The sequence below is a fragment of the Dama dama genome, chromosome 12, assembly GCF_033118175.1.
Source record: "Dama dama isolate Ldn47 chromosome 12, ASM3311817v1, whole genome shotgun sequence".
Classification (NCBI taxonomy): Eukaryota; Metazoa; Chordata; class Mammalia; order Artiodactyla; family Cervidae; genus Dama; species Dama dama.
The window spans coordinates 70890355-70906517 of NC_083692.1; the positions used below are offsets into that span (position 1 = coordinate 70890355).

Genomic DNA, 16163 nt, shown 5'->3' on the forward strand with positions numbered 1-16163 from the left:
GGACCAACATTGGGGTCCTTATAAGGATTTTATAAGGATTGGGGATTATTTAAAATGCTGTGCTTTATGATAACATTTTTCAAATGATTTTTAACAGTTTTTAAACAGAAATATACAGTCATTTTCCTATAGCTCACAATCTATTTTGGAATTAAAGTTTCTGACATGGATTTTTTTTAGGACAAAATAAGTTAAGTGAACATTTTTGTTATCTAAATTTTAAGTTTCCTGTTTCTTTCTCTTTTTTTTTTCTATTTTCAGCTTTCTAAGAAATATGGAGTCCATGTTTGTGGAGAAGGTGGAGAATATGAAACATTCACTTTGGATTGCCCTCTATTTAAGAAGAAAATAATTGTGTAAGATATCATTTCAGCATTTTCTTCCCCTTCCTCAAATTTAAGTGATGGAAGCAACTTAACTTTAAGCTGGAGGCAACTTTTGTTGGGAGAAATAGAACATGTCCTCCAAGTTCACAAACACTCAATTTGTTTAATACCAGTGAAGTCGTCTGAATACCTAAATCAATACCTGACAAGAAGAGGCCTTCATAGAAGCCTATAAACTTTTTAGACATTGCACTTTCGTTTACTTGCTGATTATGGCCTGCAGTAAAACTGGTACCTACACACTGACGCTTTTATCCTTTCATGAAGTGTGAATTGCCTGTATTATTTATCTTTCATTACAGCTACATTTGATAAACTGCCACATCAGTAGCCTGTGGGTTCCATTAACTCCGTCCTCTTTTTCCTTTTTCTTGGCTTTAATAACTTAGAATGGTTATACTAAACAGTTCTCTTCAATTATTTGGGGTTATTTTTACTTATAAACTTCTTAAAAATTAATTCTGTTTGTGGTGAGTAGTGTGATTTCTTTGCCATAAATTGTTAAAAATTTGTGTAGTAAAAGACAGGGACTTTCTTCAGTTCGTTACATCATTACCCATATTCTTAATTTATATCACTCTTCTCATATGCTAAGAGAGCATTTTATTTGCTTTTCCTAAGCTCTTTAGCTTCTTGAAACGGTTGTCAGAATTATGTTTGATTTCAGAAACCTCATCTGCTAAAAGATTAGAATCTTGGATTGAATGAAAAGCTTCAATGTTTTCAACACTGAAAGGTGATTTCTTTGTACATACTAATAATGAGGGAAGGAGTGTTCTAAAAAGGGAAGACAACTCGAGGTGAATTTTCTAAAAAATACCTTTATCTTGAGAAACATAGCCAAGACTTCATCCTTTGGTTTCTCATTTCTTCTAACTTCTTTCCCATTAATAATCATCAACATAACAGTGCATTTGGCAAATATGTACCTATTATACCTATTATGCCTGAAACATTCTACTGGGCACCATTGATGTTGAACATAGTTCCTGTCTCCAAAATGATGGGAGGACGACACATCTGCATAGAATTTGACACAAAATGGTAGAGAATAAGAGCCAAAAGAAAAATTTCATAAATAGGAGGTATTTCCCCTGACTTCAGTGATCACAAAACAATTCATGATTGAATTGTGCATTAGGTATTGCTTCTGTGAAAAAATACTGTTTTGTTACTCAAGAAGGGCATTTCCATGCTCGGGTGAAATTGCTGTATAATGGGAAACTTACATATACTTACTTATTAATATGGGACTAACAAAATTAGGAAAAAAATAAAAAGCACAATAAGAGAAAAAAGGCCAAAGAAGAATATTCTTCCTATTTATTTGACAACTTGAGTTCCTGGGGCACCTAGAAGTCTTTATGGACAATCTAGAATTATAAGAAATGTACTGTTTTACATTACATAACCAGAAGGTTTGTTTATCATAGTAAACTTTAGACCTGAAAAATGAATCTTACGTTATCATTCTGTAGATAAGGAAACCTCAACCTAACTGAAACAATGGCACGATGGGAGTTAGTCATGATGTTAAAGAGAGGGAAGTCGGGGGAAGCGTATTAGAACCCTCTAGTGCCAAAATGAGCTGTTCAGTTGAACTGGGTAATCATTTGTTGAGGAGAATTATGTGGGTGGAACTCTGCAGGCTGCTGCCCTGCTCTGTAGGAGTTCTTTAAGAATGGAGGGGCTAATCGGCAATACTGTAGTGTGCACCCCTCAGGAACAGCGGAGGAAGTGCTAATGATATTTCTTTCTTGGCAACTAGTCGCTAATCTAAATCTGATGCTGGCAAATTCTTTGCTTTCTTTTCTTCACATGTTCTGCCTCACCTCAGCTTCACAGCTTTCTTATTTGAATTCTTTTCTCTTGATTGCCTTCCCACTTTGCCCTACTTTGCTAAATCCTTCCATTTTTAAAAACTTTGGTGGTTATTGCCCCCAGTGCCTATTTTCATAACTGAACTCCCAGAACATACAGTAGATACTAATAAATGTTGAATATCATTGAATTAATTTTACTTATTGTTTATTTTTGTATATACATATTTCACTTTTATGCATTTCCTTCTTAAGTTATACTTACAGGTTATAGTAGTTGAATGGAAAAAGAATATCACCCACTATATATAAAATCTTTCCTTCACTTTAAAATAGAAAATGTCCTTACCATACCTATCTGATAAGCACTGAATGTGATGGTGTGAGTGAACAAGCGTTGCACATTCTAAAACCATTATGTAAATTAAGTTATTTCATTTAGAGATAGTTGTCCATGTGATAAAATTAAATGATAAGTTTAAACCAGGTAACTACTTGTTAACAACTGACTATTAATCATCCTGGATCCCATAAGTTGGACTTTATTTGGGAGACAAATTTATGCTATTTCCTGTTCTATTTGATATAGTAGTGATCTTCCACAATTAGCATACGACTAGTTGATTATTAGGAGTCCCCTTTTAAATTGGTGACTCAAAATTTTATTGTTAAAAAGGAGATTACATCTAACAGGAGAAAAAAATAAACTTTTTCATGTAAAATTATTTGATTATAAATGGTGATTTTTTTTTTTAAACACAGATTAACTCTCTTGTATAATGAAGTAATTTAGACAAATGAGGTGGTTCTAGAAGTTTAGGCTTCCCATGTGGCTCAGCTGGTAAAGAATCCACCTGCAATTTGGGAGACCTGGGTTCGATTCTTGGGTTGGGAAGATCCCATGGAGAAGGGAAAGGCTACCCACTCCAGTATCCCTGGCCTGGAGAATTCCATGGTCTGTATAGTCCATGGGGTCGCAAGGAGTTGGACATGACTGAGTGACTTTCACTTTCTAGAAGTTTATTATGAGCTGTATTATGAGATATATTCCAAATAACATTTTTTAAATCTTGTAGGAAAGACTAGCATACCAGTCTTTGTCTGGAAGTAATTTAGAAAAATTTTTACTAGAACATTTTACAATATACTTTTCACATCAATTACGATGTGCCTACCCACCTCTAGATACAAATTTTTAGATCAGAAAATGAGTTTTTTCCTGAGGAGCCTTGATAAAAAAAATTATGGCTTAGTCTTTAAGAGAAGAAGATACTTGTAGGTCCTAAAAATAATATACCTATTTTCCTATTGTTTCTTACTTTGAAATATGTATGTATGTGTATCAAAAGTAAGAATTGAAACATAAGAATATAGCCAATATTTTGGGGAAAAAAATGAAAACTAAAGTCCCAGTACTGTATTAATGAAAGTGATAATTTTCCTCTTGCTATTGATGAACACATCTTTGATGTCAGTATTTGACATAACCCCACATTTCCATTTGAACTACAATATTAATATACTACTGCTACACAGTTGCTATGTATGGAATGGGTGGACGGATAGAAGAAACAGTGGGAAGGAAGAAGGGATGAAAAGAACTAAATTCTATGATTAAAACACTATGCACTCATTTTCCCCACTCACTCGTAGTTTCTACCAATTCAAGTCAAGATATAACTCAGCCCAGAGCATACTAATATCACATTTAACAGTGGGGATGAGTCAAGTACTTTCCTTATCTACTTCCTCATGTCTCTCCTATATCACTCAGGAAACTAAAATTTATGAACTAATTTTCCTTGTATTTAAATTTATATAATTATTTTTATTATGCTAGAGGTGCTATATGATGTTATTGGTATATATGTGTGATTATGTTCATCTATATGTATACAAGTAATATGCATGTATATATATTCATGTAAAGATAGGTAATTGAAAAATCTGTGTGGATTTTTGATAGTACATACGTTTAACAAAGTTAAACTATACAGTAATTTTTTTATTCAACAAATGAGTGAATACCTGGCAATATATTCTTTCCTGAGCCAGAGGCGAAGTATGGAGGAACAGACAGACAAAGATGAACGAAACTTAGTCCCTCTTTGAAAATGAAGACAAGCACAGAAACATAATTCTAATATAGTAGATGTATTATGAAAGGGCTGTTGAGTTGCGAAGATCCCTTGGAGGAAGAAATGGCAGCCCATTCCAGTATTCTTGCCCGGAAAATCCCAGGGATAGAAGAGCCTGGCGGGCTACAGTCCATGGGGTCACAAAGAGTCAGACACGACTGAGCAACTGAGTGTGTGTGTGCGCGCATGCACACACACACACACACACACACACACACACACAAATGCATGATCAAAGCACAGAAAGCAGAAAACTAGCACTGTGTGAGGATGTCAGGCAAGGCTTCACAGAAATGTGAGCGTAAGTGTGAGTTCATGGGGGATATCTATGTGTGACTGTGTTTTAGAGGAGAAGTAGGAACCAAGATCATGGCTGAATCTCAAGAGAAAGTATCAGTTTTTTGAAGTGAGAGCGTAGGGCCTGATTTCATAGCTTGAGAGAGAGTCTGGCTCAGAGAAGAGAGACTCAGACCTGGCTCAGGTAGCTGCCCTTTTGAAATTGTAACTGGGGATAAGCCTAATGCAGCAATGAAAGGGAATGTCAGATCCAGCTGTCTGTTACAGAGACATCTCCATTCTGTTAGAGGTCGAGGCTGCACTGATTACTTGTATCAGTAGGGAAAGAGGAGGATGGTAGCCAACTGGAAAGCATTTTTGCTGTAGTTCAGTTGTTCTTAATTTGGGGGTTTCTCTGAGGATACTCCCGCAGATCCTGTTCTGGGTTTCAGAAGCCAACAGAAACCAGAGACCCTTGAAAGTTGAGTTTCAAGTGACAGTTTATGAAAGAAAAGAAGAGCAATAGTGGCATTATGCTCTTTGAAGCTACAAGCTATGTATTTGATATCTATTATCTATCTTCCAGTTGATTCTGGCTTTGTATAAGAGAATGAAATTATATTAGTCAATTGTGGATGCAATAGAATCCATAAAAATCTTACTCCTCTTCATTTAGTTATGTTATATAGTATAGTTAGATATTTTCTTTGTTATATATTTCTCTATATATAATTTATATATATTATATATATATTTCTCTGTTATATATTTTCTCTGGAAAACAATCTTGATTCAAATGTGATAATTATATCAATTAAGTGAACCATTTGCTGCCAATCTTCTGTTTCTAGTGGGGATAACTGGCATGAGAAGGGAGGGCCTGAAACCCTTTCTACTGACACATCATTGGTTTGGATTAGTCATAGTTTTGGTGTATCCATTGTCAAGGATATCAAGATCAAGCTGGCTACATCAGGCATAATTCAGGCTCAGGGTGAGTTTCCAAAGCTGGAAATGGTAACCCTGAGAGATCAAAATTTAATGTAAAAATGAGATCATATCCAGGAGTAAGAATTTGAATCTATTGATGGGCCAAGACATGACAGAATGATCTCTGTTCAATTCCAAGGCAAACCATTCAATATCACAGTAATCCAAGTCTATGCCCTGACCAATAATCCTGAAGAAGCTGAAGTTGAATGGTTATATGAAGACCTACAAGAACTTCTAGAACTTATACCCAAAAAAGATGTTATTTTCATTATAGGGAAGTGGAAAGCAAAAGTAGGAAGTCAAGAAATACCTGGAGTAACAGGCAAATTTGGCCTTGCAGTACAAAATGAAGCAGGGAAAAGGCTAATAAAGTTTTGCCAAGAGAACACACTGGTCATAGCAAACACCCTCTTCCAACAACACAAGAGAAGACTCTACACATGGACATCACCAGACGGTCAATACCAAAATCAGATTGATTATATTCTTTGCAGCCAAAGATGGAGAATTTCTATTCAGTCAGCAAAAACAAGACTGGGAGCTGACTGTGGCACAGACCATGAACTACTTATTGCCAAATTCAGACGGAAATTGAAGAAAGTAGGGAAAACCACTAGACCATTCAGGTATGACCTAAATCATATCATCCCTTAAAATTATACAGTGGAAGTGACAAATAGATTCAAGGGATTAGATCTGATAGACAGAGTGCCTGAAGAACTATGGATGGAAGTTCCTGACATGGTATAGGACGCAGGGATCAAGACCATCCCCAAGGAAAAGAAATGCGAAAAGGCAAAATTGTTGTCTGAGGAGGCCTTACAAATAGCTGTGAATAGAAGAGAAGCAAAAGACAAAGGAAAGAAGGAAAGATATAACCATTTGAATGCAGAGTTCCAAAGAATAGCAAAGAGAGCTAAGGAAGCCTTCTTCAAGGATCAATGCAAAGAAATAAAGGGAAAAAAAAAAGAACGGGAAGGCCTAGAGATCTCTTTAAGAAAATTAGAGATACCAAGGAAACATTTCATGCAAAGATGGCCTCAATAAAGGACAGAAATGGTATGCACCTAAGGGAAGCAGAAGATATTAAGACGAGGTGGCAAGAATACCCAGAAGAACTATACAAAAAAGATCTTCATGACCCAAGAATCACAATTGTGTGATCACCAACCTAGCGCAGACATCTTCGAATGTGAAGTCAAGTGGGCCTTAGGAAGCATCACTATGAACAAAGCTAGTGGAGGTGATGGAATTCCAGTGGAACTATTTCAAATACTAAAAGATGATGCTGTGAAAGTGCTGCACTCAATATGCCAACAAATTTGGAAAACTGAACAGTAGCCACAGGACTGGAAAAGTCAGTTTTCATTCCAATCCTTAAGAAAGACAATGCCAAAGAATGTTCAAACTACCACACAATTGAACTCATCTCACATGCTAGTAATGCTCAAAATTCTCCAAGCGAGGCTTCAACAGTACGTGATCTATGAACTTCCAGATGTTGAGGCTGGTTTTAGAAAAGGCAGAGGAACCAGAGATCAAATTGCCAACATCCATTGGATCATTGAAAAAGCAAGAGAGTTCCAGAAAAACATCTACTTCTGCTTTATTGACTATGCCAAAGCCTTTGACTGTGTGGATGACAACAAACTCTGGAAAATTCTTCAAGAGATGGGATTACCAGACCACCTGACCTGCCTCTTGAAAAATCTGTATGCAGGTCAGGAAGCAACAGTTAGAACTGAACATGGACCAACCAACTGGTTCCAAATAGGAAAAGGAGTACGTCAAGGCTGTATATTTTCACCCTGCTTATTTAACTTATATGCAGGGTACATTAAGAGAAACGTTGGGCTGGATGAAGCACAAGCTGGAATCAAGATTGCCGGGAGAAATATCAATAACCTCAGATATGCAGATGTTACCACATTCATGGCAGAAAGGGAAGAAGAACTAAAGAGCCTCTTGATGAAAGTCAAAGAGGAGAGTGAAAAAGCTGGCTTAAAACAAAATTCAGAAAACTAAGATCATGGCATCTGGTCCCATCACTTCATGGCAAATAGATGGGGAAACAGTGGAAACAGTGAGAGACTTTATTTTCTTGGGCTTCAAAATCACTGCAGATGGTCACTGCAGCCATGAAATTAAAAGACGCTTGCTCCTTGGAAGAAAAGTTATGACCAACCTGGATAGCATATTAAAAAGCAGAGACATTACTTTGCCAATAAAGGTCCGTCTAGTCAAAGCTTAGGTTTTTCCAGTAGTTATGTATGGATGTGAGAGTTGGACTATAAAGAAAGCTGAGTGCCGAAGATTTTGATGCACTTGAACTGTGGTGTTGGAGAAGACTCTTGAGAGTCCCTTGGACTGCAAGGAGATCCAACCAGTCCATAAAGGAAATCAGTCCTAAATATTCATTAGAAGGAATGATGTTGAAGCTGAAACTCTAATACTTTGGCCACCTGATGTGAAGAACTGACTCATTGGAAAAGACCCTGTTGCTGAGAAAGCTTGAAGACAGGAGGAGAAGGGGACAACAGAGGATAAGGTGGCTGGATGGCATCACCAACTCCGTGAACATGAGTTTGCATAAACTCCAGGTTGGTGATGGATAGGGAGGCCTGGCGTGCTGCAGTCAATGGGGTCACCAAGAATCAGACACAACTGAGCAACTGAACTAATGAGCCAAGATAGAACCAGGACAGTCAAGTATGGAGTAAATAAGCAGGACAACTTAACTAGGGTTAACAAGGCAGAGAGGCAAGTGGTAAAAAGCAAGAGGTCTCCTCTTTGCTTTCTTTTTCTCCTCCTCTTTCTCATTATACAGGGAGGCATCTTTTGGTTTAGGTAGTCTATGAAGACAGGTTATTACTTCCTTTCATGATCGCAACTCTTTAATGATTTTATTTCTATTGTAATGTGTTACTTTTCTTTTAATGTCATAGAAACCCATTTTAATGTAATATTTAAAGCACTAACAAGATTCATATTTGATACGAAAGGTTCATGAGTGGTATCATCAGACTGCTTTTTCTCTATCTCTGATTTTCATGTGAAAAGTAAACAGATTTTGCCCATGAAAATTTAATATACTGGATCCTAGTATTTTAAGATTTCTTCTATTGTCACTAAATAACTTTTCATTACAAACACTGATTCAAAATTATTTTATGTAAGTGGAAAACAGGCAAAGTAACAATCTATTTTGCTGTACTACAATGGTTAAAATGCTAACAATGTACTAGTATGAACACTGCAACTAGTTCCTGAGGCTTTAAAAAGAGATGAGAAATGTCTGCTTTTAGAATTTCAGTTAAAATACAAAAACACTGCTTCTTAATAAACAATAAAAATACTTAGTTATTAGAACTTCACACATAATCTCATTTATTTACATGTGCTTTACAGGGTATCTTTGATAAAAGTTGATTTAATTTATGTGTATCCATATGGTGCCAGCAAGCAGTTCATACTATTTTACCTGAATGTGGTAATTGCTATGTCAGACATTCAATTTTAATAGCAATGATATTACAGTGTGAAGAGTTCATCTAGAGCTTAAAACCATCACCAGTACTGCTTTTGTGAAGGATAATTGAGATTTTGTGTGAAACAGTGAATGAATTACCTCTTGAAAATGAAAAGAATAATGAAGATAAAGCCCTATTGTTTAATGGTTAGCCCATACCAACCAACTTTGTGAGAATGAAATTGAATAGAGGCTTCAGGTTGTAAAACTGTTCAGAGAGCTTTGAGTGAACCTGAAAGTTGAACTGTGTGTCCTCATAAAGATGAAAAGCTTCTTTACTTATTCTTGAAAGTTTAGTTTCCTCCATCTTTTTCCCAATTAAATATTTAATTATTAAAAGTAGATGTTAATCACTAATTGTGAAGTAAATATGTATACAGTAGTATTCCAGTAGAAATAAATGAGGATTTTTGGTCTTTTCTAGTCACTAGTAGGAGTTAGTTTGCACGAAACAGATTTTGCATAGTAGATAAACTATAATTTTTATTTTATTTCAGAGATTCATCAGAAGTAGTCACACATTCAGCTGATGCATTTGCACCTGTGGCTTACCTACGCTTTTTAGAATTGCACTTGGAGGACAAGGCAAGTAATCTAAAATTTGCAGTGATTTAAAGTGAAAATTGGGATATGTGCATTATCTCTATATATGTAATTCCATAGCAACAAATCAAAGGTAAAAAATGATTTTTTTCAGATCCTCAGTCAATAACTAAGAATTTTTCAAGTGTTTATGGTTTTGAGAGCTCTATATGATATAAAAGATATTACATTTCTGAAGAGTTTGTAGTTCATCTGAAAAGAGATCATATGTACATTAATCAAGGAGAAGACAGGACAATGTATAACCAAATATCAAATCCTCTAGTAAATTAAGAGTTAGGTTGTTGAGCATTAGCTGTAGGGGAAAGGTTTGAGGATAAGTTGAATGCTTATACAAAATTTAAGCTGTTCCAAAAATAAATAAGAGAACAGACGTACAAATAAAAGATGGAAAATTCAGCAAAAAATATGATAAAGAGTTTTATTTTAAATATACTGTCAAGATACAGCAGAAAGTTTATTTTTAAATGTTTTGTAAAGTAGTTAAGGTCTAGATTAGACCGTTTGATTAAAAGTTCTGCTCCTTAAGACATAAAGGATTGGGAAAAGGCTTCTGCATCTTTCGTGTTTTATCACCAAGTCTTGATGCACACCCAGAGATTTATATATATAATAATCTGAAGAATCAAGAGACTCAATGATCATCAAAGGAAGGAGAAAAATGGGAACCCCAGAAATCTCTTAATCAGGAGGAGTTCCCAAAAGTAGAGAATGATATTTGCTGTCATTTCTCCAGAAAAATTAAGATAGGGTTGAAAATAGATCATTGAATTGGGCTGGAAGGAGGCTATTTCAGTGACCCTTTACCCGAAAGCTGGTAACCCTGAAGACAATGAAGCTAAACTATCCAGGTTTCTTTCAGATCCACTGAAAGAAGCTTCTTATTTCTAGGTCTCTGCTACTTTTGCTGCCATGTGCACACACACAAAAACCAAACCCACCAAATTCTGGTTTAGATACATTGGCCGTTAAATGTTGAGCTCTACCTAAATAGCTCATTATTCACACTGTTTGGGTATTTCCTTAGTCTTTACTGACCATTTTCCCTCTTTGGGAAAAGAATGTTACTTCTTTGAGGTACAATACTCATTGACACTGAATAAATATGGTGTGTTTCCTTTGTTTTTTTTTTAGGTGTCCCCAGTACCTGACAACTGCAGAACATCTAATTATATACATAACTCTTGAAAAACATTTTTGTTACTAACCTGCTATTTCTATGTAATTTAAAAAATTACATAGCATTGTCTTAATTATTTTGTACCACTTTTTCCTCATTACCCTTTTTTTAATTCTTAGAAATATTTACTTTATCAGAAATTAATAGAACCATTGATTGGTTAACACATCCTGTGCATCATCTCTGGTAACTTTTTCTTTTCCCCTTTACTTCATCTGCAGTCCTCACTTCGTAATATTTCTTTGCCTTCATCACCCTAGTTTATTTTCTTTTTCTTGTTCCTGCTCTCATCTCAGCCAATGATACCATGATGCAAAGGCATTTGAAAATGAAGATGAAAACGCAATCACTATATTTAGTTAATCACATTTACTGGGTGTCATCATTTTTGTTCATAATATATTCATTGTTTCAACATTACTGGACAATCAGGAAGAACACCATTAGCTCTTATTGGTTATTTTGTAACTGATTAAAAACACACAATTTTTCAGTATTACCTGTGTTGACTTCAGGCTGTTTTTTGAATTCACAGAAACATTGAGCAGAAGGCACAGAGAGTCCCCACACATGCACAGTGCCCCCCAGCTATCAACATCCCACACCACAACAGTACATTTGTTACAAACAAGGGATTTACACTGACACATCATTATCACCCTAAGTCCATAGACAATCAACTCGGTATTGTACGTTCTATGGATGACATGTATACATCATTATACATGTCATACAGAGTATGTCCACTGCCCTAAAAAATCATCTTTCTCCACCTTTCATCACTTACTTCCTCCATCCCCTGGCAACCACTGATCTTTTCATTATCTCCATAGTTTTGCTTTTTCCAGAAGGTCATATAGTTAGAATAATACAGTATGTTGCCGTTTTTAGATTGGCTTCTTTCCCTTAGTAATATACATTTAAGGTTTCTGTGTGTCTTTTCATAAGTTTTTAAATGCTTAATAGTATTCCATTGTCTGGACATACCATGATTTATTTATCCATTCACCTACTTAAGAACATCTTGTTTGCATCCAAGTTTTGGCAATTTTGAATAAAACTACTATAAAACACCCATATGCAAGTTTTTGTATGGACATAACTTCTCAACTCTTTGAGGTAAATGCCAAGAAACATGATTGCTGGATTATGTGGTAAAAGTATATTTAATTTCACAAGAAGCTATCCAACTGTCTTCCAAAGTGTCTGTACCATTTTGCATTCCCACCAGCAGTGAATCAGATTCACTGTTCTCTATTGCTATTCCCTCTGTTCACTATTTGCATTCCTCTGCATCCTTGTCAGCTTTTGATATTGTCAGTGTTTTGGACTTTTGTCATTTTAATAGGTGTGTAATAGTATCTCATTGCTGTTTTAATTTGGATTTCCCTGATGACATATGATGTGGAACATCTTTTCATATATTTTATTTGCTATCTCTATATTATATTTAGTGAGATATCTGCTCAGACCTTCTGCCCATTTTTTATTTGAACTCTGTTTTCTTATTATTGAGATTTAAGAATTTTCTGTATGTTTTGGAAATAGTTCTTTATCAGCTATGTCTTTTGCAAATATTTTCTTGCGTCTATGGCTTGTCTTCTAATTCTTTTGCAATAACTTTGCCAAAGCAGATGTTTTTAGTTTTAATGAAGCCCAGGTTATTAATTATTTCTTTCATCAATTATGTCTTTGGTATTATATCTTAAAGTCATCACCAAATCCAAGATCATCTAGAGTTTCTCCTATTTTATCTTCTATGATTTTTATATTTTTGCATTTTACATTTGGGTCTGTTATTCATTTTGACTTAATTTTTGTAAAGGGATATAAGGTTTGGTCTGGATTCATTTTATGTGTAGATATCTAGTGGTTCTGGCATCATCTGTTGAAAAGACTGTATTTTCTCCATTATATTTCCTTGCTCCTTTGTCAAAGATCAGTTGACTATATTTGTGTAGACCTATTTCTCAGCTCTCTACCTGTTCCATTGATCTGTTTGTCTATTCTTTTGCCAATACCACAATGTCTTAATTACTATAGCTTTGTAGTGTATCTTAAAGTCAGATAATGTCACACTCTGACTTTGTTCTTCTCCTTCAATATTGTATTGACTATTCTAGACCTGTTTACCTTTCCCTTTAAGCATCAGAGTCCATTTTTTATATCTACAAAACAACTTTGTAAGATTTTGAATGGAATAACATTGAATCTATAGATCAAGTTGGAAAGAACTGATATCTTAACAGTACTGAATCTTACTATCCATGACCTTGGGATATCTGTTTATTTTATTCTTCTTTGATTTCTTTCATCAGAGTTTTATGTATATATGCTTGAATATCCTTTTTATTTTCATTATTCTAGCCTAATATGTTAAATATTGCCTCCTTTCAACTTTTTTTTGCAAATGACAGACATCAAGGTAGCATTCTTAGTGTGAATCAGGAAAGAAATAAGTAAGAGTTCCTTTCCCAGAAATTGTACTATGTATCAATGGCTTGAGTAAAGCACTGGCCAAGTCACCAGCTCTACCCCTGAGCCCACTCAGGTAGTAGAGAAGGGGATTTTATAGAATGAAAACAAAGTGTCATTAACAAAAGAAAGATGGTTAAATGCTAGAGGGCAAAAATGACAGATATGGGACTTCCCTGGCAATCCAGTGGTTAAGACTCTGTGCTTCAAATGCAGGGAATGCAGGTTTGATCCCTAGTCATTGGAAGATCCCACGTGTCACACAGCATAGCCAAAAAAAAAAAAAATGATAGACTTCCACATGTTTTATCAAAATCACATTGTCATTTCAAACTCATTAACAAATTAACACTCTACCCCAAATAATAGTGAGACCATGAATGTATACCTTGAATACTACTCTGAAAATCTGTATCTGTTCCCAAAATTTCTTTACTTTCTATATACTTTATAACACATTTGCAATCTAGTTTTGTCAGTTACTTTGATCAATTGCTTTGATGAATTAGTCTCTTTCTGAGATTTTATATTGTCCTACAAGTTTACTTTTTACCTCTATATAGATAATTCTCAAGGCACACTCTTTCTGGTCTTTATACTAATATCTGTTTTTCCTCCTTAACTCTACATCCCTATTTCTGACTGGCTGCTGGACATGACTGCCAATAAGGATCAAGCTCATTATGTACCAACTTTCAACTCATTTTCCCCTCCAAGTGCACCATTTCTTTTTGTTATTTAGCACTACTGTTTTCCACCTAGTAACTCAGGCACACAAAGAAATGAACCATCTATTAAAGCTATCTCTCCTTTACCATAAACATTCAATTGATTATCTGATTCCTTATAAACTAGTTTTAATGTCACACTGTTCCATCTCCATGCCCATCTCTGCAGTTAAAGTTGTATCTTGCTCAGACTCTTGGACAAGATAAAACATAAGTGGATTCATTGCTTTTATTCTTCCCACATTCTACTCCACTGCCATGTTAGATTTTGCTTTCTAGTTTTTGTTTCTCTGCACAAACATCCATAATGGTGCCACATGGTTTTCTTAATAAATAAGATGTTTAGCCATGAATTGAGGGCCACCTCACATTTATTGCCATAATATTTTTTTTTCAGTCTTGTTCCCAGGATTCTCCCACATGTACCTTTGCTCTGGTTATAAAGAACCATTGAATAAATGTCCTACCAGGCCTTCTGCTTCCTCCTCCCAGCCTTTGATTATTCTATTTTACCTATCTTACTTTCTTCTTCCCTTCCTTTAAATGTGTACATCTTGTCCATGATATAAGACTGACATAGACTTAACCATATCAGATAAACTGCCCTAACACTTTGTTTTGCCTTTTCTTGTGATAATTAACTTAAGCAGCTTATGTTTTAGATGTTTAAGTAAATAAGTAAGTGAAGTCGCTCAGTCCTGTCAGACTCTGTGACCCCTTGGACTATAGCCTACCAGGCTCCTCCGTCCATGGGGTTCTCCAGGCAAGACTGGAGTGCGTTACCATTTCCTTCTCTAGGGGATCTTCCCGACCCAGGGATCAAACCCTGGTCTCCCTCATTGGAGGCAGACGCTTTAACCTCTAAGCCACCAGGATGTTTACAGACTTACTATTTCCACTAGGATGAACATTTCTGAAGGAATCCTCTTTATTCATCTCATAGCTCCTACAACAGCAGTTAGTTCTGCAGTAAGAACTTTTAACTGTTTGTTACTTTCATACTTCTTTTTTTTTCTTCATGTAGGGTTTTATAAACATGCTTCCATTTCATGCTTCATATTATTTAATGAAAGTCACTTGCTTGTTTATTTTTCTTTCATCTTGTTAGATAAAATACTCCAAGCAAACTGGAACATAGCATACAACCTTTAGAGAGGTTGTTAGTATTAAATTTAAGTTATTGCTAAGATTTTCACTTTAAATATAATGACCCTTTCACTTTTTATTGAATAATCTATTTAAATGTTACCTTTGAATTAAATATTAAATTATTTATGTGAGTGTAAAAATTATATCAACTAAACATGGGATCCCAAACAAAATAAGTGAATAATGGAAAGCTCCAGGTTAAAAATGAAGAAATATATTAAAATTTCTTTTAGGGCTCTGACTTTATTGCTTATGGCAAACTTGATGCTAAAATACACCATACATCACTACCATGACAGGCTTGAGAAAATGAAAAATACAAAGCTTTACATAAATCAACCAAAAGATCATATTAAAATGCATAACCTTTAACAGAACAATCAAGACTTTTAACTATTCAGAAGTTCTTTCTTCCTTACGTAGTTGTTTTAGATTTTTCAAACAGTTACATGAGAAATATTTCAAATTAATTGTTGGCAAAGCCATTGCATTTATAAAGAGGTCAAGGTTCACAGAAATTTAGCCCCAATTTTACTAAAGTACCCTACTATCATTTAGCACTTAATTTTGTTTTTTGTTGAAATAATTCATGGGATAATTATATATTTTATACAATTATAATAGCTCTCCTTACAGAGGGATAAAAGAAGGAGAAAGATAAAAAGATGACTTTTATTCATCAACATTTGGTTCAACACAGCTTTCCTATCCAACCCCACCCTTTCCCCATCTTTGCCCTCAAGGTAAGGAGCAAAAAACTGATCTGGTGAGAGAGAGCAAGGCAGTTAGCAGGTTTTAAAACCTTTTTCTATAAACCTTACTGATACAGCTTGTGATTCAGATAAATTTTGGCTTTAGGTAATGCTGTGCTAATGCTACCATAAAT

At 35.1% G+C, this 16163-nt stretch overlaps 1 protein-coding gene across 1 annotated transcript in view; it reads left to right on the top strand.

Annotated features, from left to right (window-relative positions):
- Nucleotides 1-11998, top strand: part of DPH6 (diphthamine biosynthesis 6) — a 188550-nt gene extending 176552 nt beyond the window's left edge. Inside the window, exons 7-9 of the mRNA XM_061157627.1 lie at nt 262-356; nt 9640-9727; nt 10880-11998. Of these exons, the coding sequence (XP_061013610.1) occupies nt 262-356; nt 9640-9727; nt 10880-10933 (237 nt within the window). The 3' untranslated portion in view covers nt 10934-11998. The remainder of the gene's footprint in view (nt 1-261; nt 357-9639; nt 9728-10879) is intronic.
- The last annotated feature ends 4165 nt before the right edge of the window (nt 11999-16163 follow it).